General features: G+C 40.2%; 1 protein-coding gene across 2 annotated transcripts in view; it reads right to left on the bottom strand.

Moving 5' to 3' along the window:
- The window catches only part of caln1 (calneuron 1), a 123,175-nt gene that overhangs the window by 40,570 nt on the left and 54,871 nt on the right, over positions 1-27,734 (bottom strand). For both annotated transcript variants that reach the window (XR_005993170.1, XM_041810277.1), the window contains exon 4: positions 26,884-26,996. Coding sequence is in view for 1 of the 2 variants with exons in the window: in XM_041810277.1 (XP_041666211.1) it covers positions 26,884-26,996 (113 nt within the window). In the remaining variant the exon portion in view is untranslated. The remainder of the gene's footprint in view (positions 1-26,883; positions 26,997-27,734) is intronic.

Genomic DNA, 27,734 nt, shown 5'->3' with positions numbered 1-27,734 from the left:
CAGTTATGTTGGGCAAACTTGAAACAGTTATGACAGGCCAATTTGAAACAGTTTTGTCGGTCCAACTTGAAACAGTTATGATGGGCCAACTTGAAACAGTTGTGATGGGCCAACTTGAAACAGTTATGCCGGGCCAACTTGAAACAGTTATGATGGGTCAACTTAAAACAGTTATGATGGGCCAACTTGAAACAGTTTTGTCGGTCCAACTTGAAACAGTTATGTTGGGCCAACTTGAAACAGTTATGATGGTCCAACCTGAAACAGTTATGATGGGCTAACTTGAAACAGTTATGATGGGCCAACTTGAAACAGTTATGCCAGGCCAACTTAAAACAGTAATGATGAGCCAACCTGAAACAGTTATGATGGGCCAACATGAAACAGTTATAATGGGCTAACTTGAAACAGTTATGATGGGCCAACCTGAAACAGTTATGATGGGCCAACTTGAAACAGTTATGATGGGCCAACTAGAAACAGGTATGATGGGCCAACTTGAAACAGTTATGATGGGCCAACTAGAAACAGGTATGATGGTCCAACTTGAAACAGGTATGATGGGCCAACTTGAAACAGGTATGATGGGCCAACTTGAAACAGTTGTGATGGGCCAACCTGAAACAGGTATGATGGGCCAACTTGAAACAGTTGTGATGGGCCAACCTGAAACAGGTATGATTGGCCAACCTGAAACAGGTGTGATGGGCCAACTTGAAACAGGTATGATGGGCCAACTTGAAACAGGTATGATGGGCCAACTTGAAACAGTTATGATGGGCCAACCTGAAACAGTTTTGCTGGGCAAATGTAAAACAATAATGTTGCCTCAACAAGTGTTTTGTGTTGGCTCAGTACAGTCACTTAGGTGGAACTACTTTCCATAATTTAATAATGTTCAGCCAACAAGTTATTTTTTCGAGTGTACTGAAATGATAAATCGTGTCCTCGAGTTGCAGTAGTGTGAACCGCTATGCTGTCAGGATGCTGCAGAGTGGCAAGTTTTAACCCTCAGTGCCCTCGGGGTGGCGCCCTTTATGCCCCCTATGCCCAGAACCGGCCCTGCATCAAGTGATTATTTAACACCCAACAAATTTAAGGAGAAGTTATTCACCATCTATGTGTAAACTGATAGTAAACAAGCTGTTGATTCATCATTCTTTCCCTGGTCAACTAGTTATTCATCGGTTAACTGGTGACTATGCCATTTTTGCTTGTTTACATTTTTTCTCTTAACCTTTAAGAAATAAAAGGTGGGATGTCATCAGACTGCATCTGTTTGGCCTTCTCCACATTTCTAAACAAGCAAAAGCTCCAAAAACAGCACTATTTTGGACTGAGGGGAAAGCAGAGCTGTGTGGCTCCACCTGTCCACTCTGGTATCTGAAATTAAAGTCCTCTTCACTGAAATGTCCCATTAGGCGTTCTGTTTTAGTATTTGGAGGGCTGTATCACCTGGGAGTTAAAGCCTGCACTTAAAAGCCCGGGGAAATGTTAATTCATGCAGGAAAAATGGAGTTCAGCATGTAGAAAAGAGAAACATCTCAGGAAAAGTAAAAAATTTAAATGTTAAATGATGCATGATGAGCAAGAGGCCAAAATCTTTTTCAACTAAACATCCACATTTACTGCTGATCCATGCTGTCTGCAGCTCTGATGAGACTTTAAAGCACAACTTAGAGAAAAAAGGAGTTAAACTGCAGCTCAGCTAGCACAGAGCGATGTGGGAATGATTAACTGAGGAAAGTGGCACGTCTTTTTAGAAGCATTTAGCTGACAAATGCTCTCCATTCATCTAGAGAGGATTCTATGCTGTGATTGCTTAGTAGATAAAAATGAAGAAGCTCTCTGCTGGAAACCCTATAATGTAGTCAGAGGCCTTTACTTTGATTGACAAACATCATTAAAGACCTGAGTGTGACCGTGAGTTAGAAGTGAAGGGACTGTGCAGAAAAAGCAGTAATGCACTTCTCAGAGCTGGTTTACATGAGAAAGAGCGGCGATGAAGTGAATCACAGACGTGGTTAAAGCTGACTCAGGTGTAAATGAGTGACACGGGGCAGAATGAGGAGGGGCCGGAGCAAATATTGCATTAAATCCTTAAAATACCTCTGCTAAATCATACAGAAATGCTCTGTATGATGACAGAACAGCTGAGAACAAGGAAAAAAGCAAGATGGAGTTTGTCATCTGGTCGATGTTTCCTCAAAGCTGACAGGAGAACTTTAAGTCCAGCGCAGAGAGTGATGCCCCTGCTGGACTCTCTCACCCACTGATGGACTCAGAGGGGGGTAAAGGGGGGGATCACCTCCCTCCCCTATAGTTTTAGGGGAAAAACTCAAATAAAGTGCCCTCTAGGAGTCTAAAGGGTTCTGTGCATTGTGTTGTTTTTTGAAGATAACCTAATGCCTTGCATGTTTTTTAACTGTTTGGATCGATCTGCTCTGCCTGGATTGATGTGATCTGGCAGCAGCTGGAGCTGAAAATACACCTGGCGTGTATCTCGGAGCAGAATGCAGGAGCTCTTCTGGGATTCTTCAGGGACGGACCAGAGTGCATGCAGTGGATTGACTAGAAAGGGGGCGTTTTCCTCTGCAGTGCGCTTCACGGTTTCGCAGTGTCAGCGGAGTATATGGAAATTAAAGGTGATGTGTAAACGTACAAATTTGGTTGACACACAAATGTTTGTGGGGACCAGAGATCAGTAACTTTGGTTACTGAGAGGGCTACATTATTTTTATTCTCACTGTCATTGTCTCTCTGTTTAACAATTATTAGATTTAATTTAACTAAAGGAACATGCATCTTCTTTCTTTCATCATGCAAGTGCTTAATTATCAGCTTAAAACATAAATCAAACTCTTTTATAATGCAACGAAGATTAAATCTAATGGTCATTTAAGCATATTTTACTCTCATATCTATTTTTTAAAACAACTTTATTTAATTTTGCTCATAATTTTTTCTAAGGACCAAAGCCAATCACAGCTCCTATTTCTTGCTAACATAGATGAGTTTAAAGATAATTACAGAAACATTTCTCTTTCTCATATTTTGAGGCAGATTTTTTCATGTTTTCCTTAATTTTTACAGTTTCTTCTTCTTCTAAAATTTGAGGGCCACCATGGGTGAGGAGGTGGGCCACATTTAGCCCCCGGGCTGCTAGAAGCCCAGCACTGAAAAACAGGATTGCACGTTCCTACACATAGCAATTGACTGGAAGTATAATACACATGTGTGAAAAGTCTCTGTTTTCAGAGAAAACTCTATATGACAATAAAAAAAGTGGTGATTTCAGAAGCCTTTACTTGGGAATCGGTTTATAAAAATCGATTTTCAAGAACCCAAAATGATGTTGTTATGTTACAAACAGAATGCATGAAATATAAACCTGTTTGAATAAAATCATCTTCAAAAAGTGGCTTCTACATTCATTTAGCAAATCTACTGAAGGGCCAATCAAAAGATCCAAACCTCAGAGGTTTAAGAGCTCAAGAAAAAGGCAGAAGGGTGCCGTCTAAAAGTCATAGTCAAGTTTAAACCAAGCAGCAACTTATGGCTGGAAGAAGCCAAAGTGGAAAAATCAGCAGTTTGTCAGGAACCTAAAGACCTTCCTCTTCTTCACCTCATGTCTGTTCCTTATGACCTAAAGTTTAACACTGCAACCATCCTTCAGTGTCTGTCATCACTCAGACTTTGTCAAACTTCCTACAGTCTATGCTCGCATCCTTTCCTGTGGCCAGGTATTCAAGCATTGAACGTGAGTAAATGTGGTGAAAAGTTCATTTAAAATGAGCGAGCCAGCCTCATTTCTTAAAGGATAAATCTTTAATCCAAGTACAAAGCAGACTGCCTCAGCACCAGCAAATGAAATAAATAAATAAAACACAAGCGTGGAGCTGCTGCCAGAACTGTCCTGACGATGACGCAAAGAAAAGTGAAGCTAAAAGTGAAGCAGAATCTTAAGGAAACATTTTAAAGAACTTTACTTTAAATCTTCTACTCTATTTAAATGACAATGCAGGGATTTAAAAGCAGAGTTTATGCATCCTGGTCTGGACCAGCGTTAGCAGGGTAAACTCATCTGAAGGTCATGATGAAACACGGCTCCGACTCACAGCGAGAGAGAAGACCTCAGAGGAGAAAACTCCGGCCAGAGATCAAAATGAAGCTCTTTTATGGCGTGATAGGGCTTTAGGGCCGCTCATGATAGAGACAAATGGACTCATTTCACTTTGATAATCCTCCATAATTCACCTCCCAACCTCTGGGCTGAAATCTGAGGACATTACAGGGCCGATAGTCAGAGTATATCAGACTACGTGATAGGCTGGCTACAGCGGAGGGACTACGTTTGCATGTGGGTGTTGATTAAGTTTCCGAAGCCACAATTCTGTGCCACCCTCATTACAATTCAAGGCCATGCTTGGCAAAGGGAATATGATTTTTCTCCCCTCTTTGCCTTCCCAGCAGGCATGTGTGAATGCTGGTGCAGCGTGTTTGCCTCTTTAATGGCTGACTCAAATCCATCAGACACCCAGCATCCTCTCGACAGAAATACACCAACACTCCTCGTACTACCCGCCTGGAGCATCGCTACCAGCAGGCAGCGCTTCTTCAGGGGACGTTTCAGCAATTTCAGTTTTGGAGATCTGAATTATGACTTCATCTTTGTGACCAATGGAGGTTGTGGAAAGATAATAATTGTGGTCGTTTAATTTAAAGGCATCATTGAGTGTCAAACAGGCGAAACCAAAGTCTGTCCCAGCTTTTATGCGGTCAAAAGGACAGAAAAAGGGATGATAGGGAACTTAGAGTGGAAATGTCTGCAGGGACATTAGGAAACAGTGCAACTAAATAATACAAGTTAATTTAGAGGCAACACAAAAATGGATGTTTGACCCTTTTATTGAGGTAATAAATCAATCATGGTTAATATAAATTGGCTTTCTTGACTAAAAAGATGTCAACACACAAACAGATTTCTATAGAGTAATGTCAATTAAACAGAAAAATGTACTGTAGAATAAGTGACTGCATAAATATTCACCCCTTTAGATGATTACTCCATCAAAGATCCAGCAGATTAGTGCTAACAGTCTCACATCAGTGAAATCAGGATTACCTGAGTGCAGTGAATGTGTCTCAGGTAATTGTACTATAAAGAAACCTGTGTTTGAAAGGTCCACCACAGATTTATCAGTATTCCTGGCTACCATTACATCATGAAGACAAAAGAACACTCCAAACAACTCAGAGAAAAGGTTATTGAAAAGAATAAGTCAATGAAAACCCCCCAGAGTTCAGTTAAATCCATCATTAAGGAACGGAAGGAATATGGCACATGTGTATATCTGCCTAGATCAGGCCGTCCTCCCAAACTGAGAGACCGTGCAAGAAGGAGACTAGTGAGAGAGGCCACCAAGACGCCTATGACTCTGAAGGAGTTACAAGCTTCAGCAGCTGAGATGGGAGACACTCTGCATACAACAACTGTTGCCCAGGTTCTCCACCAGCCAAAGCTTTATGGGAGAGTGGCAAAGAGAAAGACACTGTTGCAGAAAACTCAGATTAAATCTGGAGAGTTCACCAAAAGGCATGTGGGAGACTCCATGGTCAAGTGAAGAAAATGCTTTGGTCTGATGAGATCAAAACGACGCATTCCGGCCGTAAGACGAGATACCAAACCACGCACATCACCACAGACACACCATCCCCACAGGGAAGCACGCTGGTGTCAGCATCATGCTGTGGGGATGCCTTTCAGCAGCTGGAAACAGAAGGCCTGTAATTGTAGAGGGTAAATTGAATGCAACAAAATTAACTCTTACTCAGTCTGCAAGAGAACAACAGCTAAGGAGAAGATTTATTTTCCAGCAAGACAATGACCCCAAACATTCAGTGAAAGCTACACAGAAATGTCTTAAAGACAACAAGGTGAATGTTTCAGAGTGGCCGAGTCAAAGCCAAGACCTCGATCCAAGAGAGAATTTGTGGCTGGACTTGAAAAGGGCTGTTCATGCCTGATCCCTGTGTAATCTGACAGAACTTGAGCAGTTTTGCAAGGAAGAATGGAGTAAAACTGCAGCGTCCAGCCTGACTGAGAGCTATCCACACAGACTCAGTGTTGTGATTGCAGCCAAAGGGGACTCTGCTAAATACCGACTTGAAGGAGGTGAATATTTATGCATTTATTTTGCCTTAGACATTTTTGCTTAATTGACATTACTTTGTAGAAATTGGTTTTCCCTTTGACATTTAAAAGGGTTTTTTTGTAACTTTTTTTTGTCAAAAAAGACAAATTATATTGACCGTTATCAGTTCATAATATCATTGAAAGGCTAAATCATCCATGGGGCTGAATACGTTTTCTAGGCACTGCAGAAAGAAAGAGAAAACAGAGAGTTACATTGCTTTATAAACGTTAAAAATAAACTTATTGCTTTAAATTTTGTAACTTCATACAAGGTGTAACTGTGTCATTAGCTACAGTAGACCGCCTCTTTGTGAGAATGAGCTGTGATTGGTCAGAGAGTCATACAGAGTGACTTTATCAGCAGGCTGGCAGCATGTCCTGCATGAACGGACTCAAATCTTCAATAATAAGCTATCTAACCTTTAACATGGTCCATAATGGGCAACAAAACTACACAGATGAGCTCGACTGAGAGTGCTGGGACTGTACCAGCATGAAATCAACTCATTTTTTATTGTTGTTGTTTTTCCCCTCAACATGAGCACAGGAACAATCACCTAATTACCATCAATATCAGACTAACATTGGAGGAGCCAACACAAATATTAACTCACTCTCACCTCACTCTGGAAAAATCATTGTGTCCATGTATTATTCATACTGAATACTTGTTTCAGACTCATTATATGCCCTGCACAAAGAACAGGAGACAGGAAGATTAATGGATACGATTTGGGGAGAAAATCTTTAGTATAAACCTTCAATGAAGTCAAACAGACACTGTCTGAATGTCAAGAGAGAGCAGAGAAGAAGAGTTCACTGTTGTCAACAAGCTTAAAAACAAATCCTCTTAGCTTCAGGTTAAAAATATGGAACTAACTCCAGTTGTATTGATTGAGGGATAGGGCTGCAACAGTCTTGTGAATCAAGATCCCCGATAATCAAGATCCTAATTCTCACACACGATTTTCTTTTCAACAAAAATGGCCTCAATTACAAATAGGCTATCCAGGGCTTTCAGCTACCTTTTCTTTAAATGCTGGACTTGAACTTAAGAAGTGTCTTGTAATTACAGCTGGGGGGTTTCCATTTAAATCAACATTAAATCAAGTTTCATGACCAGAATCAGGAAAAGAGATCATACTACTCTGGTCTCAGCTTCTCTGCATTGGCTCCCTATAAAATCTAGAATAGAATTTAAAATTCTTCTTCTCTCTCACAAAGCTCCTAAAGGTCAGGCACCATCCTATCTTGAAGAGCTGCTTGTAGTATCATAGTCTCTGAAAGTAGTATGGGGGTAGATCCTTCAGTTGTCAGGCCCCTCTCCTTCAGAAGGCAGACACTCTCTACCTTTAAGAGTCGTCTGAAAACTTTCCTCTTTAATGGATGGGATGGTCAAAACATCCAAATCATTCTCAAAGTTTGTCCCAAACACAGACTATGGGCTGTTAATCTGGCACGCAAGGTTACCAAAGTAGTGAAGAGATAAAGTTAACGGAGGAGGATTTTATCATGGATATGGGGAGTTTTTAATTTAATTTTTTCCAATGTGCTCTTGTATAGTTTTGAGCAACAGCCCCCGGTGCTTAAATCATAATTCTAATCCAAAAATGTCTGCACTTATTGGCTTAATGTGTTTCCACTGCAGAGAGTCACATGTTCCTTTTTTCCATCCACTTGCTTTTCCAACCTGCAGCATTTCCAGTCAGGGTTTTTTAACGTGCAAATTGAAAATGCACAAAAAAGGTGTTGCCAGGGGCTGAGATTTTGTGTCGTGGTCTCTTTGTCCTTCACGGCTAACTCATAGTGGATTTTGTGGTGACATTTGCGGTGGTTATAGAGATTTGTGGTGTCACCTTGTGGTGCTGCAATGATGCCAAAGCATCGCCTGCAAATTACGACTCCTCTTACATTGTCATTGTGCTGGAGTGTACCCTCTTTTTTGGTGGCAGTATAACATCAATCTCAGTGTCACCACTGTATTTTCCTCAGTGACACTCTTTTGTTTTCTTTCCTCTGAAATAGCATCCCCAACTCAACCGTACAAGCTGTCTGACTCTTAAATGCTTTTCTATGCCACTGTCAGTCCTATGTGTTGGTACTACTGTGACTAAAAGGCTGGCCCCGGAAACGAGGAAGTGAAATGAGAAAAGGGATCGAGTTGAGTGGTGGAACCATAGGCCAGTCTACAGCCTGATCAGCTCTGACCTTAATGAAAGCATTATATCACCCAAAAGTTTACATACAATGGGTAAAACATGATACTAACCCTGTAGCCAGAGCAGTAGAGCTGCTGGAGGTCTACTTATTCCAAGCACAGACGCATCACTTGTTTTGTCTATATGAAGGAGCCATTGTGAGAAAACCTGTTCATTAAATCCTCACACCTTCTTCTGTCCTTCTTCTGAAAGTCTTAACTTTGAAACACATTTCCCCTCATAGGAATCAGCAGCCAACCCTTGACTCCTGTTCTCCTCATTAGCTCAAATAAGCAGTGTTTTTCTCTGACATTTCAGAGGAAATTATTTTAATTACCCGAGGTTAACACATCCACCAAACCTTAAGACCCATTTTGGGTTTAAATGTCAAAGTAGGAAATAGTTATTTTAGCTGTAAAGAGAACATAATGACTTTAAAATGTATGCTGGTATAAGTTTAATCAGTTGGAATGCCAGTTTGTTTGTTTGTTTGTTTGTTTGTTTGTTTTGTTTAGTAGGTACAGTGCCTCTAGACAGTATTTATCCCCTTGGATGTTAATTGATTTCATTAATTAATCATGTTTAAAAAAAAAAAGACTTTTTGAGGTATGTGGAAGGTCCAGTCACTGGTTAATCAGTGTTCCTGGTTACCATTACACCATGAAGACAAAAGAACACTCCAAGCAACTCTGTGGAAAGGTTATTGAAAAGTTTAAGTTAGGGGATGGATAACAGCTGTTGCCCAGGTTCTTCACCAGTCAAAGCTTTATGGGAGAGTGGCATAGAGGAGACCACTGCTGACAAAAACTTAGATTAAATCTGGACTAGAGTTCACCAAAAGGCATGTGGGAGACTTCATGGGCAAGAGGAAGAAAGTTCTTTAGTCAAATCAGGCCTAAATGGTGCTTTTTAAAAAGAGTTATATTTGGACATTTTATGCCTTTATTTGATAGAGGAGGCTTGTGGATAGATTTAGAAACAGGGACGAAAGTGGGGAGAGGCATGCAGCAAAGGGCCACTCAACCATCTCATAAATGGTGCTTTTCGCCAGTCAAAAAAGGTGCTATGTTTGGTGAACAGCAAACACTGCACATCATCACAAACACACCGTCCCCACTGGGAAGCACGCTGGTGGCAGCATCATGGTGTGGGGATGCTTCTTAGCAGCAGTATCAATTTCGTCGACTAAAACTATGGCTAAAAATGTTTGTCCACAGCCTTTTTTCCATGACAAAAACTAGACTATGACTAACAAAAATAGATCTGTGATGACTAAAACCGACAGCTAAGTTTAGTTTTCATCAAGATGAATAAAACGAGGCTAAAATGTAATGTAGTTTTCGTCGGACATTCAAAATCCGTGATATTTCTCTACTGTGGGTAATTCTGTCAAAAAACAACATAGCTGTAGCTTTTCTGCCTCTCAGCTGTAGAAAGCAGGGACCCCAGGTTTGGCAGAGTGTATAGAACACACCATCATGATTTGGTACCAGATTTAAGCAAGAAAATAAATGCTTGGACTAAAAGTAAAGACTAAAATGTTTTGAGTTTTCGTCAACTAAAACTAATTCAACTAAAATGAATGTTGCAAAATTCACTCTTACTCAGTTGAGTGGCTGAATCAAAGCTCAGACCTCAATCCAGTGAGAATTTGTGGCTGGACTTGAAAAGGGCTGTCCAAGCCCGATCCATGTGCAACCTGAGAAAGAAAAATGAGGTAAAATGTGCAACACTGATTGAGACCTATCCACACAGACTCAGTGCTGTAATTTCAGCCAAAGGTGCATGTGCTAAATACCGACTTGAAGGGGTGAATATTTAAGCAGTCACTTATTCTACACCCTATATTTATATTTAATTGGCATTACTTCGGAGAAATCTGTTTTCACCTTGAAATTCAAGATTTTATTTTGTATTTCTTTAATCTCAAAAGCCATGATTGGTTCATAAAATCAATACAAGGGTAAAACATCTAATAGGGTGAATTCTTTTCAAAGGCACACTGTTGATGTTGTTCAGTCTCTGCTTTGCTCTAAAAGCCCAAAATAGCAAAAGCCTAATCAGAAAAAATCTTCAAGGGAATTCAAGTTTGCAGACTGTGCTAAAAGCTTTAAAATTACTGCCTGATCCATCAGAAAGTCAGACCTTAACAATTCTACTCTGTTGTTCCATGAAGGAGTTTATTTTCCATAAATATTCCTCTGGAGTGCCACAAAATGACATCTTATTCAGAGTGGGCGTTGAGTCAGAAAAGCTGAGAGTGATTACAGCACTAACAACTCTAAAATAACCGCACTCATGCTGTTCTGTCAAAGAGGTACATGGCCTGTAATCATTCATTTCTCTAGGCTGAAGGAAACATGATTGGCAGGTAAACTCAGATTACTAACACCTTTAATTGGTCCAATTGTTGTGGAAAAATAAAAAAACAAAAGCAAAGGAATCAGTGCACTTTGGTGCCCAGTTAAGGTCTCTGGGAATAGCTGCACTATCATAAAAAACGTAGTACTCTAACACTTCCTGCTCTTTATGCTGGATCAGACTCATTGTTTTCCTCTAAAGATGAGTACAGGAAAGACCACAGAAGAGATCTACAAGAAACTGAGGAGTTGGTAAAAAGATAAGAGTAAGAAGAAACATCTACAGCCCATCTATTTAGTGCTGTTTATCCTCAGGCTGCTGGGAACATTGATTTTAGCAAAGATTTAAATGCATTAATTTATCTTTGAAGCTCATTAGTTTATAGAAATGTGAGGCAAAGAGCAGAATAAAACAGCTGAGGCTGTGCCACGGAGACTCAGGGAGGCTGAGGCAGGAGAGTAAAGATTTCATTTCATGCTGAATATCATGAGTGGAGATCTCTACAGGATGCTCATGGGTGGGCACCAACACCCGTCCTACCTCCCTGTCACCGCCCAAACAATTAATATCACTCAGTGGTTCCTCCAAGCTTACTTACAGTCACACAGAAAGGTGGATGAAAATCAGCATGTTCTTATACTCAGCCAAACTTTGATTAATTAATGTCTCTAGAGAACTAGAGAGGGTCTGCACCTGTAAAAGGAGTCTTGGCTGTTTTTAGTGATTATTTGCCTCCACTCAGTAAGAGACAGCTTTTTGGCTCCCAAACAGCTCTTATTTACTCCGCTAAATTTAGCCATGTGTTTACCTAGTATTTGTTTGGCGATGTGGCCGGAATAGCACACATTCCTGCTCTCCCTATGCTGAAAATGAAGGCATAAGGCAGGGATAGAACAAGCAATGAACCCAGAGCAGAGCAGAGCAGGCATCAGTGACAAAAGAATGACACTGACGAAGTCAGAGGCAGAATGAAGGAGGAGCTGGGGTGGAGGAGGGTTGCAAGAGCAGCTCGCAGAGAGAGCCAGGCAGCAACAGTTGAAGTATGGCCGCATGAGTGCAATTAGCCAATAGCATGCCTTGAGCAAATCAGCTGGCTACGAGGTATTGCGATGTTTAAGTGTATTGATATTTCCGAACACCCCTAGAATTTACATGGTAATAGATTTCATTATCACCTTCTTTGTCTATTTCTGCATTTTCCTTTTGTCCTATGATGATAAAGTGTTTCCTGATGATCTTTCTAATAAGTGCTGAAACAAAACAATTAATTTTAGGTTAAGTTCATTTTGGCAGCTCTTTGAATTTATTCTTAGTCTTCAGAATAAAATGTTCTTAGTTTTAGTGACATTATAGTCATTTTTAAGCAATCAAAATAGAATTAATTAAAAACAGTGATTAAAATACTGACATACTCTATATGCACAATGGAGAAATATCCTCTGGGTATAGATATGCCAAATTTCAAATATAGTATAGTAGCAGTTTTATCAGAACTGGGCCACCTTTCTTTATCAAAACAAGAACAAAGAAACATGCTGAAAGCATCTATTGGCAGAAAAGGTGGTTTTGCACGTCTCCCGTCTGGTCTCGGCATGAGTTTGATCCAACAACAAGCTCCACCGATCATAACTATGGTAGCATCTAATGGCTGAGGAGCTGCTCAGCTACCTCATTTTTAGTTGCTCTGATTGGCCTGTAATGACAGAGTGTTCATCAAATCACCTTTTATTTCATTTTCTGAAAGACCCCGCTCTGTCCATGTTAATATGAAACAGTCTACGTGGTGTGTCAGGTAAAAAAGTATGCTAGGATTCTGGGAGCAGGAAAACAAAGTCCTACCACGGCAGCTTTATGAGGGAGAACATCTTGCAGGTTGTAAAACTCCAGTAATGATAATTCATCCTAAAATAGAGAATCTGCTCCCGCTGCCTTGGATTGTGATCCTGTTGGGACTCTATCAGCCTAGACACAAACCTCTCTTCTGTGATAAATCTTTGCCTTTGTTGTTGGACATCAGAGAGTGATACGGGAGTTAGAGACAGAGACCTTGAGTTCTGATACTAAAACAATGTGTTTGCTGTGACTGTTTCACAGATATCTGGGAATATATATATCCTGATTTGCAGGCAGACACAGATTTGGCTTGTAAAACTGCAGAATGAACGCTCCTACAGTTTTAATCACAACAAGCAGACCACAGTCCTCGAGGTGATCACAAACTTTTTAAAGCGGCCTCCCTCCAGTTCTTCAGCATGGACATAAACTTAGAGTTTCCAAGTTCTAAAACCAGCAGTCAGTACTAAACCAGACTGAGCCAGGAGAGGAAAACGGCCTCAGTGAGCCTCATACATCTGCAGACTCTCAGGTCTCTACTGAACATTAAAAAAGCTCATTTTCAAACTCTCATACGGAGCAAACAAGACCGACACACAAATGCCCTTCCACGTGAAACCAAAACTAACTCAAACATGCTTTCAGTTTTTAGGCTCTGATGAAGAAATGTCGAGTTTGTGCTGTGTTTAATATTTCAGGATTTGTCAACATGTTTTAAACTTCATGAATAAGTTATGAGCACAGACTTGCATACGAGGGGAAAGTACAAGCCGTATTAAAGATATCATTCTTTAAACTGCTGATAGGTAAGACTCACAGAACAGGCTGAGATAGAGTAAGTCAGAGTAGGTTTCATGAGAGCTGGCTCAGACAAAAGGATGAAGGTTGGACTAATTCAACAGCAGCATTAAACTATTTCAACTATTTTTAATCTAAGGCAGAGGTACAAGATATAGACTTTCAGGTTTATGTAACACATTATAATGCAGCAGATGAATAAACATGCAAAGGTTAGACTTGAAATGTCAGAGAGAAAGGCTAATGGAGTCTTTTCTAAAGATCACACACACGCAGACACCGGGAGAAGGTGGAGACGTGAAGAGAAACAGGATCATTTGCTCAGTAATTAGAGACAAACCAGTTTCATCATAAAGCACATTATGGTGCATTAGGCTGTTTTTAAATAATTGCTCACATTCTGCCTCACTAGTTAAATATTTCAAATGTTATTTGCATTAGGAGAGACCTTTCAGACAAACTTTTTAAACTTTATGCTTGATGCTTGCAGGACTAAACTGCTCCTACTACCACTACTAATGCCAATAAGGCATTATTACATTAATGAAGTGAGGCAATAAAGAGCATAAGGCTAAATGGAGCAGAAATGACAAGTTTCCAATGCAGATTAAAGAATCTGGTGAAAATTTACAGAAAAGAGAAATGCTATTGTAGGTAAAAATTAACTGAGTACCAGAATTTAAAGTCCCTGTAAAGAGATAAAAAAAAAACCCTCTTTATTTCATGTTTGTTGTATGACAGACCACTGTGTTTTGAACCACCAGGCCAAATTTCAGTCATGGAAAGCATCTCTAAGTTTGAAAATTAAGCTTCAAAATCATGAAAAAAGATGCAGTAAAATCTGCTCTAGGAAGGTGTGGGTGTGTCTGTTGGATGAGCTGAAGCCACGCCCCCTCATGAGAAATATGATCCTCTCAAATTCTAAAAAGGCTTCTGATCAGAGCTCAGCCACCTGGCTGAGGAGAGAGACAGAGGTTGGGACTTAAATTTATTGTTTTCTGGCACAAATCTCTCTGTTCTGATATTTTCTATGACCCGTAGGTTAAAGTGGCTGGTATTTACCCCACAGTGAACAAAATCACAGCATATGGCCGGCCGCTACCTTTCAGTGAAGTCAGTGACATCGGCTAACTACAGACTGTACTGAGATTCTGTGACTTTATATCATTGCCACATTAAAGGGGCGGGGCCATTCCCTTTCAAGATGTCAAGGGCTCATTTCCATGCACTGCCCAAATTAAACCAAGCCAGGACAAAAGGTGAACAACTTCCTAGGGGTCCTAAGGATTTTACTGCCTAATTTTTAATTATTTTAAACTTTATTTTAAAAACTTAGACATGTTTTTCATGACTGAAATTTGGCCTGGTGGTTCAGAACACAGTGGCCCGTCAGGTGATAAACCAAAAATGAAGGTTTTTTTTATTACTTTATAGGGACTTGTCCCTCAATCCCCCCAAGAATCAGAACCCCCCCAGCCTGTTATCTGAAACAGGCCGTTCTCTGATTTTCCCCTGATGATGTCATGTGGGGAGTTAGCCCCACCCCCAGGTTCAGTTGACCCTCCCGACTTGGAAGAAAGTCACATCCAGTTCCTGGGAGGGGCGGAGTCAGACAGCACAGTAACATTTAAAGCCACGGACACAGACACGGACAACAGAGGGGTCTTTTAGACCTACAAAAATCCAATACTGGAGTGTTTTTTCAGCAACAGACTTCACAGGCATGTTTTGGGGACCTCTGAGACCAATATAAACTTGTCTTAAAAGGGTAAAATATGTCCCCTTTAAGAGATCCAGATCGTTTGTCTCAGCTCAGCAGAGCTATCAGTTTTGCTCCCAAACAGCTTTTCATTTTTGAACAGTTTGGCTTTTTAAATGTGGATTTAATGACAGCAAAGGATGGAGGAAAGAAAACTGGCACTCAAACTGGAGCTAGCTACAGTGGGTCACAATAAAAAGTCATGGAAATACCATAAATCAGATGTGATAACAAAATAACACTCGCTCATAAATCATTCTGGTAAAGTAGCTGGTAAAAAAATGTGAGTGACTGGTAGATATTTGAATGCACTGGTAACAGTGGCAGGTAGGCGATAAAGTTAATTCCCGATCCTGAATCTGAATACTCAGAGCAGCCTGCCATAGCGAAGTCACTTAAATCCCCTTTCTTCCCCATAATGATGCATAGTTTGGACTTCATCACATCACCCTGACCATGTCTGCATTTATAATGGTTGCTGCCATGTGATTGGCTGATGAAATATCTAGGATGACAAGAATGACAGGTATACCTAATAAAGTGGTCATGAGTGAATATTTCATCCGATTTTCTTGTAACGCCACTTAATGCTGTAATTCCTGACTGATATTCCTTTTTACTTTTTCATAATAGAAATTCAAACTATTTCCCAAATGAGCTTCTGCAGACAAGCTGCTACTTCAAGAGTTTTTTAGTTTCAGCAGACAAACTGTAGAGGAGAGATATGAGAATGAAAGCAGAGGCAGGAGACATAAAGTCACCTCACACTCAGCGAACATCAGACACATTTCCAGACTGATAAAAACATGCAGGCAGCTTTGATTTTCTCATATCTCTACTACTCATAAAGTCTGACAGTAAAGGTCTCATTCAGCAAATCAAAAGAGTTTATTGTGAACAATGGGTATTTGAGGTGCTCAGATTCACTTTTAATTTGTCAGGGAGCTTTTTCACATCAAAGTCTGTTTTCAGGTCTTGAGGAGAAGCAGCGACTGTAAAAGAAAAACTGGTGTTAAAAGCCTTTTGTAGCTCCAGAGGGAGCGACCCAAAATCTGCTTCATTGACTCAAGCAATGCCAGCGAGTCATTTGTGGTGTTGCAAACTCTGTACTCCTCATCACTGCTCGAGGTTAGGTGATCAAAGCTGTGTTCATTTCTACTGAGAACAACATCCTGACAAAGATCTATGCAGCAAAAACAGGACAGCATATCTGGCTCTGATGAAACTGTTTGGATCCTTTAAAAACATCCTAATTCTCTACGTGTGAAACAACTGGATGTGCATGCTAGCTAAGCTAAAGTATATAAGGCATTATCTAAAGTATATGTTATGTAGACAGGAACTGGAAATATTAGTCCATGTTAAAGTTCCTATAAGGGTTTATTTAACTGGCTATGTAACAGACGCTTGTGTCTGTTTGTCTGTGAGTGGGTCCCTGAGTGAAGCAGTGTGACAGAGAGAGCATGAGCTGTTAGGTAGGTTGAAGAAGCTCTGCGTGCTGCTGGTAGTAACACTGCATAATTTCATACTTAAATGTTCATATCAGAAAATTAATTTTGATATTAGACAAAGATAGAAAGACAGAAATAGCAGAATTCATGGCTCCATCAATGACATTGAGTGGTCCAGACCATCACACTGCCACCACCATGTTTGACTGTAGGTATGATCTTTTATGAAATGTGTGAATTTTACTCCAGATGTCTCACCTTCCAAAAAGTTAAACTTTTGTCTCGTCAGAATATTTTCCCAAAAGTCTTGGGGATCATCAAGATGTCTTTCTGCCAAATGTGAGACGAGCCTTTGTGTTCTTTTTGGTCAGAAGTGGTTTTGGTCTTGGAACTCTTTTTGCCCCATCTCTTGGTTAAATCATGAACACTGACTTTAACTGAGTCCAGTGAGGCCTGCAGGTCTTCAGATGTTGTTCTGGGTTCTTTTGGAACCTCTTGGATGAGTTGTAAATGTGCTCTTTGAGTCATTTTGGTAGGCCGGCCACTCCTGGGAAGGTTTGCCACTGTTCCAAGTTTTCTCCGTTTGTGGATAATGGCTCTCACTATGGTTTGCTGGAGTCTAAAAGCCTTACAAACGGCTTTGCAACCCTTTCCAGACTGATTGCTGTCAAAAACTTTGGTCCTTGAGTTTCTTTAGACGGTGCCATGATGTGTTACTGTTCTAGATCTTTAGCCTATCACTTTGTCAGACAGGTTCTATTTAAGGGATTTCTTGATTGAACAGGTCTTACAGTACTCAGGTCTGGATGTGGCTAATGAAACTGAGCTCAGCTTTCCAGAAAATGTGGTTAATCACAATTATTTCATGATTTAACATGGGAGGAATTACTTTTTCACATAGAACTATGTACGTTCGGATGGCTTTTTTCCCTCTTCATATGTTTTTTCTTGCATTTTGAACGATTGGCATAATTGTTAACAGCACATAACATGGCCTCATCTGTGAGACATAGTGGAGGTGATGCCATGGCTTGGGCTCATTAATCTTCATTGATGATGTAACACATGATGGTAGCAGTAAAATGAACTCAGAAGTCTACAGAAACATTCTGTCTGCCAATTTAAAGAAAGATGAAACCAAACTGACAAGGAGATCCTTCATCATGAAGCAAGATAATGACTCAGAACAACAAAGGAGTTCATCAGGGGCAAGAAGTGGAGGGTTTTAGAATGGCCAAGTCTGCCTCAAAACTTAAACCCTACAGAGCAAGGGTCATCAACTACATTTGTACAAGGGCTAGCTTATGTCTATGCAGACAGTGTGAGGGCAAATGTGTTAAAACAACTAAATAAAAGAAACATTTCAGTCTAAATAATTGTATTTTCTTTTAAATATATCTTATTTTTCAGTCTTTAGAAGTGAACTCAGTCCCTATTCACACAGTTAAATCTATATCCTGCAGAAAGCCACTAGGGGGCGATCGAGATATTTAAGCCACATATTTCTGGGGCTGCTGTGAATATGCTGCTTTCTCATTGGTGAAAAACACATGAAGGAAAAAAATATTTTGTTTTAATTCTCAGGCAGAGAAAAATAAACTCTCAAGTCCCCCGAACTGTTAAATTTACAAAGAAATCTGCTGCTTTAATCAAAAATGGAGTTTGGCATGCATCCTATTTTGCTAATAATGGTTAAGAGGGTTGGATTTTTGCAAAACTGATCAAACATTGAGCTAATCATTAAAAAAAAAAAAAAAAACATTTTTGGAATAACTGAAAAAAGGGGCTCCTTAACTTTCAGCCTGGTGACTGAGGAATAGTTGAATTCAGCTTTACACATTCAAGAAAATTCATATGCAGATTGACATTTTTTTGTTTGAACTTTATTTAATAACTTTATTTATAAGTTATCATAACTTTGATTTCAGCCTAAATCTCACCAAATGGCCATGATTTATTTCAAATGTAACTAATTTCTTGCATATATTTCAACAAAAATGGGTAAAGTTTACAATTCAAATCCATTTTAAATATTCCTTTTGGAAGGCATCTCGTGGCGTTTTGTGACCCTCAAGGGGGTCCTGAACCCCACTTAGGGAACCACTGACTTCCATTTGATGGTCAGCGCTATCAAGCATGCATTTTACCTGCTAAAGAGGAGACTGAAGACTGAAGGGAGTAGCCCCTTAACAAACAACAGCTGGAGGAGGCTGCAGTTAAAAGCCTGGAGCAGCATCACAAAAGAAGAACGCAAAAGTTTGGTGATGCAGTTATCTTTTCTGTTTCAATACTTCTGCTCACTTAAACATTTGGTGTTCTGTTATAAATGATGCTATCTTCTAAGCTGTGTTTCAGATCCAGATGTAAACACCTGGAAGTAAAAGCTGAAATGTTGATCTCTTGTCTCATATTCATCTTTTTGTGTCAAACCCAAAAATAAAGGAACTGGCCACACTGTTCCAATACTTTTGGAGGGGAAAGTATAAGACACATCCTGTTAAAACTATAAAAATGAAGGATTTCTATCCTTTTATAATTAACGTAGATGTTTCAGTAAAGACATTCGACATATTGTACTTGTAATGACTGTTCTTCCTCTGCTCTCATTCAGAGCTGAGTGTACCTCGCTGTGCTCCGGTCATTTCAGATGAATCACCAACAGAGGGTTGAGTCATAATCCTGCTCAGGGATTAATTAGTACAACTGGAGAAGCTTTGACCTGTAATTAAAATCACACCGGAGCCTCCATCTTACCAAGAGAGCCTTCCTATCTCCAGTAACAGAGCAATAAAGGTGTATGGATAATGTTTTTACAGCAAATATGTGTAATATTTATAGTACAAGTGGATTCTAGAGGTGATTATTACATTTGCTTATGAGGGTTCAGTAGTGTGTTTAATATTTATGAAGCCTTCTTAATGCTAATTATGCTGCTAATAGCAACACAGAGGAAAATAAAAAGCTTGCACTTGTTCGATTACGCTCTCATAATAATCCAGACGGGATAATTAGGCCCATTAACACAGCGTTCAAGAGCAGATAGGACCGAGTAGGAAGGTGAGCGTGTGACAGCGACTGAATCATCACCCTGTCACTCCAGCTGGTGAGGATGTGACACTTTGAGCCTGACATTAGAAAACACAAGCTAAAGGAGACACAAAACAAGGATCCTACCAGCTAGCTCCAGTCTGATGCATGTCACTCCTGATCTGCTCTGACAGAGACAAAATATGACAACCTTGGTGGGACAAATAAATACTTAATCGTAAAACCCCAGGAAAAGCCAGATGGAGGAGAATGGAATCAGTGAAACCCTGTCAAACGCTTTGATAACTGGATTTTTAATCAGGGTTACACAAAAATCCTTCTGGCTAAATGCTTTCAGCGTCGCCTTGTTGTTGTGTGCTCGTCGCGATTCATGTTTTATTGAAAAAGCTGCAAATTCAAACTGACGCTGACTTCACAGTAGAGACGGCTGATCACAGTGAAGCTAAGGAGGTTTGAGGATTTATTAAATAGCTTCAAAATTATTTTTTATGACTCCTTAGTGTTAGCTCAGCTTTCTTTGATGAATATTAGAGCTAATGCACATCTTAAACTGATTTAAAACAACAATTACGACCTGCTTTGAATCTCTGCAGTTTCACAATCTACCGTGGGAGGCTGAGTCATTCTAAAAGAGGAGCAGATTGGGATTTTATTCTCCAAAGACAGATCATTCATAGGAGACGTGTTTAATGGATGTTCTGTAATAAAGCTTGCCAAAGTATGAAGAAGGGTCTTAATCTTAATATAGACTTTTCTTATGCAAGTTATTTCAGTATTATTGCTCAGAACTCAAGTTGAACAAAGAGGAAAAGTTTCTGAGAAGTAACTTTTCTTCTGCTGCTGCTTCAAAACTACTCCAGCATACTCTACTAAAGCTCATTGTAGATCCTCTTCAGACCAACGGAGTCCTGCAGGAATCACATCCAGGTCACTGCCATTTCTGTTTATATAAAATAATTTCAAACATTAAATATTCACAGCTTGATATGAACTTTTCCAATCAACAGTCACAGTGGCTACTGGCTTTCTAAAGTTACTAGCCACTCAGCATTTTACTTGTCACAATCTGGCACATCTGGTATGTGACAAAACACATGCTCCATTCCCCATTCTTCACAATAGAACAAAAGCAACATGTCAGATGTTCAAAATAAGACATTTTACCATTTAATAAAAGTATTAGCTCAATTTGAATTTGATGCAGCAACACATCTCAAAAAAGTCAGGACAGCTACCTTTGTGTAGCATCCCCTCTTGTTTTTGCTAATGCTACCTCATATCATCAGAGATGCAGACTTTTGAACTGTGCACTCATAACAAGCTGGACGGTAACAAAGCCAGCCCCATGGAATAGGCAGTATAGGCAAACGCTAGGGACGCCACATGCTCCAGGGGGTGCAGGCATGAGCCCTGTACATTTTGAATGAAGCCCCAGATCTAAAACAACAACTGGACTGACAAGTTCCCCGCTGATCACTCTCCCTGCTTTACTCCGCACCCTCTCTCTGTCTCTCTCTCGGTTTCTCTCTCTCTGCACAGCCCCTGACCCTTTATTTCAATCTTGCAGTGTGTCTGGGCGTATAGGGAAGATCTTAGAATTCAAACTGTGGCTGACAGTGATTAACAAGGTGTCTTCTGATTGTTACAAAACATCAAGTGAGTAAGAAAAATAGGGCAGAGAAACTTGGAGAAAGTTGACACTGGTCCCTCTCCTCTTTAGTCCACAGGACACAGATTCTCTGAATAGTATAATGATTTGGACTGTACAGTGCCGTGAAAAAAGTATTTTCCCCCTTTCTGATTCCTGATTTTTTTTTTGCATATTTATCACACTTAAATGTTTTGGATGATCAAACCAATTTTAATATCTCACAAAGACAACCGAAGTTGATGATTTTGTTTATTTAGGTGAAAAAATCCAAACCTTTCTGGCCCTATGTGAAAAAGGAATCCCCCCCCCCCCCCCCCCTTTGTTAAATCATGAGTTAACTGTGATTAACCACAATTCTTGAAATGCTGAGTTCAATTTCACTGGCCACACCCCGGCCTGATTACCGTCAGATTTGTTGAATCAAGAAATCACTTAAATAGAAACTGTAAGACAAAGTGAAGTAGGCCACAAGATCTCAAAAAGAAACGCATCATGCCACGATCCAAAGAAATTCAAGAACAAATGAGAAACAAAGTGATTGAAATCTATCAGTCTGGAAAAGGTAACAAAGCCATTTCCAAGGCTTTGGGACTTCAGCGAACCACAGTCAGAGCCATTATCCACAAATGGAGAAAACTGGGAACAGTGGGGAACCTTCCCAGGAGTGGTCAGCCAACCAAAATTACTCCAAGAGTGCAACACTGACTCATCCAGGAGGTCACAAAAGAACCCAGAACCACATCCAAAGAACTGCAGGCCTCACTGGACTCAGTTGTCAAAGTTCATGACTCAACCATAAGAAAGACACTGTGCAAAAATGGCACCCATGGGAGAGTTCCAAAACCACTGCTGACAAAAAAAGAACACAAAGGCTCATCTCACATTTGCTGAAAAACATCTTAATGATCCAAAAGACTTTAGGAGAAATATTCTGTGGACTGACCAGACAAAAGTTTAACTTTTTGGAAGGTGTGCGGTTACATCTGGTGTAAAAATAACAGCCTTTGATAAAAAGAACATCATACCAACAGTCAAACATGGCGGTGGCAGTGTGATGGTCTGGGGTTGCTGATGCTTCAGGACCTGGACCACTTGCTGTGATTGATGGAACCATGAATTCTGTTGTCTACCAGAAAATCCTGAAGACAAACATCTTAACATCAGTTCATGCCCTCAAGCTCAAGCGCTCTTGTGTTATGCAGCAGGACAACGACCAGAAACATACCAGCAAGTCCACCTCTGAATGGCCCAAAAAACACAGAATTAAGGTTCTGGAGTGGCCAAGTCAAAGTCTGGACTTAAATTACTGTTCACACAGGACCAGATGGGATTGGACCCCCCCCCCCCCCCCCCAAAATAAATTAAAACATCATTTAGAAACTGTATTTTGTATTTACTTGGGCTTTCTTTGTGAGATATTAAATTAGTTTGAGGATCTGAAACATTTAAGTGTGATAAATATACAAAAAAATCAGGAATCAGAAAGAGGGCAAATACTTTTTTTTACATTTTACACGGAGCCCTAACTTTTTTGGCGTTAGGGTTGTAAATTGCATTCACAATACTGGAAAATACACAATTAGATTTTTTTTTCCAAACCATTCAGTCCTACTCCGTATGCCTATGCATACCCTGCAGTACTCTACAGCATATATAAGACCCTAAAACTGAAACTATAGGCAAATAAAATCATATACACAGGCTGGTAAATTACTGATGGTTCATCTCTGTGACTCATTACATTCGGTAAATATAATTCAGTCAGTACAGCACATCAATGTCACTCCTTTAAGTTTGAAACACAAAAAAGAGATCAGATCTTTTGTGTTAGTCATCACACAGGGAGATTGTTTTAGAAAGCATCCATCTTATGTTCACTGTTAAATCCATTTGTCTGAATTTTCATGAGTGAGACAGAATGAGGCAGCAGCATGAGTTGTCCAGGTTGATGGTTTATTCAGTGTCTGCTGAACTGTTGGGTGGGCTTTTAAGCAGATCCTGTTCTCTCTTCTCATGTATATTTGCACAGAAATCGCAATTTCCATTCTCCTATTGTCACAGACATTAGACGGCATGTTCTGTTCTGCAGCACACACCATGTTTAAGCAGCCTTTTGTGTGAAAAACATTGTTGAACTTGTCTGATACAAGCACACAGGAGAATGTAAAGCCAAAATTCTGTTTGTATCTCCCCAGTCTGAAGCCTTAAAACACCCTTAAGTTAAACAGTCAGACAGATCAAGCAGGATAAGACTATGAAAATATGCACACACTCAGTCACGCTCCATTAACAAACCAAACTGAATAGAAAACCTTAATACCTGGAGCAGCTGATGGTTTGTGAGCCGTTCGTGGAGAAGTAATCATGATAAATCAGTGCTCTGGTACATTTTTTCTCCTCTGAATATTCTCCACACATCAGATGAGGTGTTCACTTATTCTAGCTCAGAGGCATGAATCCATCAGACCAGAAATGTGGTCAGGGAAGTGTTGAGAGAACAAACTTCAGCCCACAACCACCAACTTTGAAGAGTAGAAAAGAAAATCTTTTCAGGCCTCCTAGAACTCACCAAGGTCAGTCCAGCAGCCAAAGGAGGGCTGGCAGCACGCTCGCCCAGACTGCACTCTTACCTCCAAAGACGTGAGTCCTCACGCTGAAAACCACAAGCTCCTGCTCCACAGAAACAGCCCGGGTCAGAGTGTGATTACATCAAGAGGACGGGCTCGCCAAGTGTTACTACCAGCGCCAAATGTCCCGTTCTTTCCCTCGCACCTGCTCCATTTGTCATCATTCCCATCCATGCTCTCTCGCTCTTTCTATTGTCTGCACATTCATCACTCTGTGTCGCTAACACTCAAAGTCACTCCAGTTCACCAAGGCACTGACACAGTCTCTGTGTTTCTTTGTCACTGGTTCTCAGAGCCCTTCAGGCTGTCCAAAGACACATCTGTCAGAGTCATATACAACCATCATCAGTCACAATAAGACCTGATGCTGGATATCAATCATGTCTTTGCTCTGCCCTTCAGAAGAGCAAAGAAACAGTGCAAGTAATGGAAGAAAGAAAACCGTCACTTCTTGTCAATTTTGGACTGAATACTTGAGTCTGGACCTAAAATTAGCATAAAATTCTCAATCTCAGCAACATTTGAATCTTACTCTGACTTGGCTGTGAAAGGCTTTGGCTCACCAACAGATACAAAATAAGAGACTGGAAAATATGAAGCACGTCTCTGTAACCATTTGTGTTACATCTACATGGCTAAAAGGATGTACAAAGAAATGCTTGATGGGCCCTGTTCACCCATGTCAGCCTCAGATTTTTCTTAAATTTGTTCATGAGAAAGTTTAGAAGAGAAACCAATGTCAGGTTCATGGTATGTTTTTAAACTGCTGAACTGTCCTCACATGTTTCAGAATGCCATGTATTTATAAGGTTGAAGCTCATGCATGATTTTCCTGATCAGCTTAGAATAGCACCCGCTATATGCCCATATAAGGGCATGAGACTGCAGGGCTGTGTGCAAACACAGAACGCATACCAGGATGTAGATCTCTAGCAGACTGAATATGATTGTCCTCCAGGATTTTCCTATATTTTGCCACATTTATTTTACCCTCTACCTTTACAAGCCATCCAGGACCGGATGCCAAGAAGCATCCCAACACCATGATGCTGCCACCACCGTGCTTCACAGTGGGGATGGTGTGTTTGTGGTGATGCGCAGTGTTTGGCATCTTGTCTGATGGCCAAAAAGCACCATTTTGGTCTCATCAGACCAGAACTTTCATTCAGTTGACCATGGAGTCTCCCACATGCCTTTAGGCAAACTCTAGTCCAGATTTAATCTGAGTTTTCTTCAACATTGGCTTTCTCTTAGCTTCTCTCCCTTTAAGCTTTGACTGGTGAAGAGCCTGGCTAACAGCTGTTGTACACAGAGTCTCTCCCATCTCAGCTGCTGCAGCTTGTGACTCTTTCAGAGTGGTCATATGTGTTTTAGTGGCCTCTCTCACTAGTCCTCTTCTAGCACGGTCACTCAGTTTGTGAGGACACCCTGATCTAGGCAGATTTACACATGTGCCATATTCTTCCTTCCATTTCTTGATGATGGACTTCACTGAACTCTGGGGGACGTTCGGTATCTTGGATTTTTTTGCATCCATCCCCTGACTTAAACTTTTCAGTAACCGTTCTCTGAGTTGTTTGGAGTGTTCTTTTGTCTTCATGGTGTAATGGTAGCCAGGAATACTGATTAACCAGTGACTGGATCTTTCAGACACAGGTGTCTTTATACCACAATGTCAGGTTAAAACACTGTATGGTGAAATGGAAAATTAACAGTATTTGAGAGTTTTTTCTTAGCCAAGAACAAATCTGAAAATTTAGGTGAATGTTAGGATCGTCTCAAAGAAAGTTTAAATGGGTTTTAAGAACAAATTTCTTCTGAAGAATGGCTGATGCCTAAAGTTTTTCAGTCATAGACCCATCACTGAACTAGTTACCTTGAACATTATGAAGATGGTGAAATTGTTTGTGCCACAATGTCTGTAAAAGCACTTTTAATCATAAAGTTCCTGCTGCTTCTTCATGTTAGAGCGGTTTAATGGAGCATACCAACATTTGTCATGTTTGTTATGGGGAGTTTGACTGCTCAGGGTTGAAAGCATAAAAGGGGAAAGAGGTGCAATCTGATGGCTCAGCAGCATTAATGCCTCAGCCATTTCTTACTGAAATATGTATCATGATCAGCAGTCAGAGCTGACAGATGTCTGTACAAGAGGGCATCCTGGGCCAGGCATAAACTTTCACTTTGGCACCAGGATTCCATTTATTCCAACAACAATGGAAGCATGTCAGGTCTCTCATAACTCTTGTGGTTGTAAGTTCCAAAATACTAAAAACGTATAATTCTGCTAACTGTGGCCAACAAGCTACACCGCAGAGTTTAAAAGTCAAGAGTAACAGCACGGTGAGCCTATATTACCCAATAACAGATCAGCAGCATGTCACATGTAAACAAAACTTTCACCATGATGACCAGATTATTTTAAAGTTTCTGCAGCAGATCTTAGCATGCGGCCTGGTGCAGACTGAAAACAGTACACGGGCTCCTCAAGTCTGCAGGAGGGCCACTAGAGGGTGCTCATGTTACACAAAGCACCAGTCCCAGTGGAAACCCATAAAAACACATTATAAGCAATATTTACGCAATCCATTCAGTGCATAAGTGCAAATCACATTAAATTTAAACAACTGCTATGCAGTCACTTATGCACAGTAAATTTATTGTGTTTAAAACGTGTTGAGTCATTTTTTTTTAAGTGAAACTGTCCATCTGGTGCAGGACACAGATGAGTTTGTTTGCTGAGCAAGCATTTATGGTACAGCTAACAGGTCCGCCTACTTCAACCACTCCTGAGTATAACAGCTGTCATACGATTTTTGTCAAAACTTACATTGACGCTTAAATAAGTCCAGAGTTAAAGAATGTAAATAATTACTATGATTCCCATGTTAAATACAGTACCTGACTGTTTCTTAAAGTTCAAGCCAGATACAGCCAAGTTAAACAACAGATGACTTTTACCTGCCAGAAGATGGTATCTATTGTGCTGCCCAGGAATCCTTCTCTGGTTTCAGACGACAGCAGTTTGGGTCCGAGGATAGTCATGAACTCGTTGAAATCAACCTGTCCATCACCTGAAATGATATTAAAAATATGGGCCGATTAAGGAGAGCTACAAACTCAGACACATTTCTTTACAACATCTGTCAGAAGAATTGTTAGTTTTTAGATGCTCAAATTCCAACTCAGTCTTCAGACATCAAATTATCTGGTGTGCAGATGTGGTTCCAGTCATTCGAAGCCTGCAGGAAAAGACCAATATCTATGGGGTCTCTTGCCCATCTAGTTAAAAGCAGTCATTGTGAGTTAACAAATATTTTGAAACATCCCTTTTCAGGTAACAAAGCCTTTAGGACAGTCCAACAGAGCATACCTAAATCTGAGATATAAATACCCAACAGTACCTGCCCCTCTCCTCTTACGCATATTTGAGAATAGGGGTGTTTGCTGTCTGTTTGTAGTGTTTATATTCATTTATTAAATTAAAAAAAGTCCTTTTAAGAGACTGGATTCATGGTATAACAGAGCCAGGAAAACCAAGATTAAGAGCATTTTACACCAACAAGATGAGTTCAACGGAAATGACACACTGGGCCTTTACTTTGAAAAGCATAAACTCGAAGTGCAATAGTACTGTCTTTATTTTGCCTGTGACATTTTTATTTTTGCTCCATTTCTTTTTGTTGCTTTTTGTGTGTGTGTGTGTGTGTGTGGGTGGGGGCAAATGGAGCACGCTGTGAAATTAGGTGAGCGCTTTAAGCCTTAAGATTTTTAGTGAGACTAAAATATTAACTTGCACATTAAAATGAGAA

This window comes from Cheilinus undulatus, linkage group 2 (assembly GCF_018320785.1).
Source record: "Cheilinus undulatus linkage group 2, ASM1832078v1, whole genome shotgun sequence".
In the NCBI taxonomy this organism is placed as follows: Eukaryota; Metazoa; Chordata; class Actinopteri; order Labriformes; family Labridae; genus Cheilinus; species Cheilinus undulatus.
Note: the sequence above shows the minus strand (reverse complement) of the source record. Positions and strands in the feature narration are given on the sequence as shown.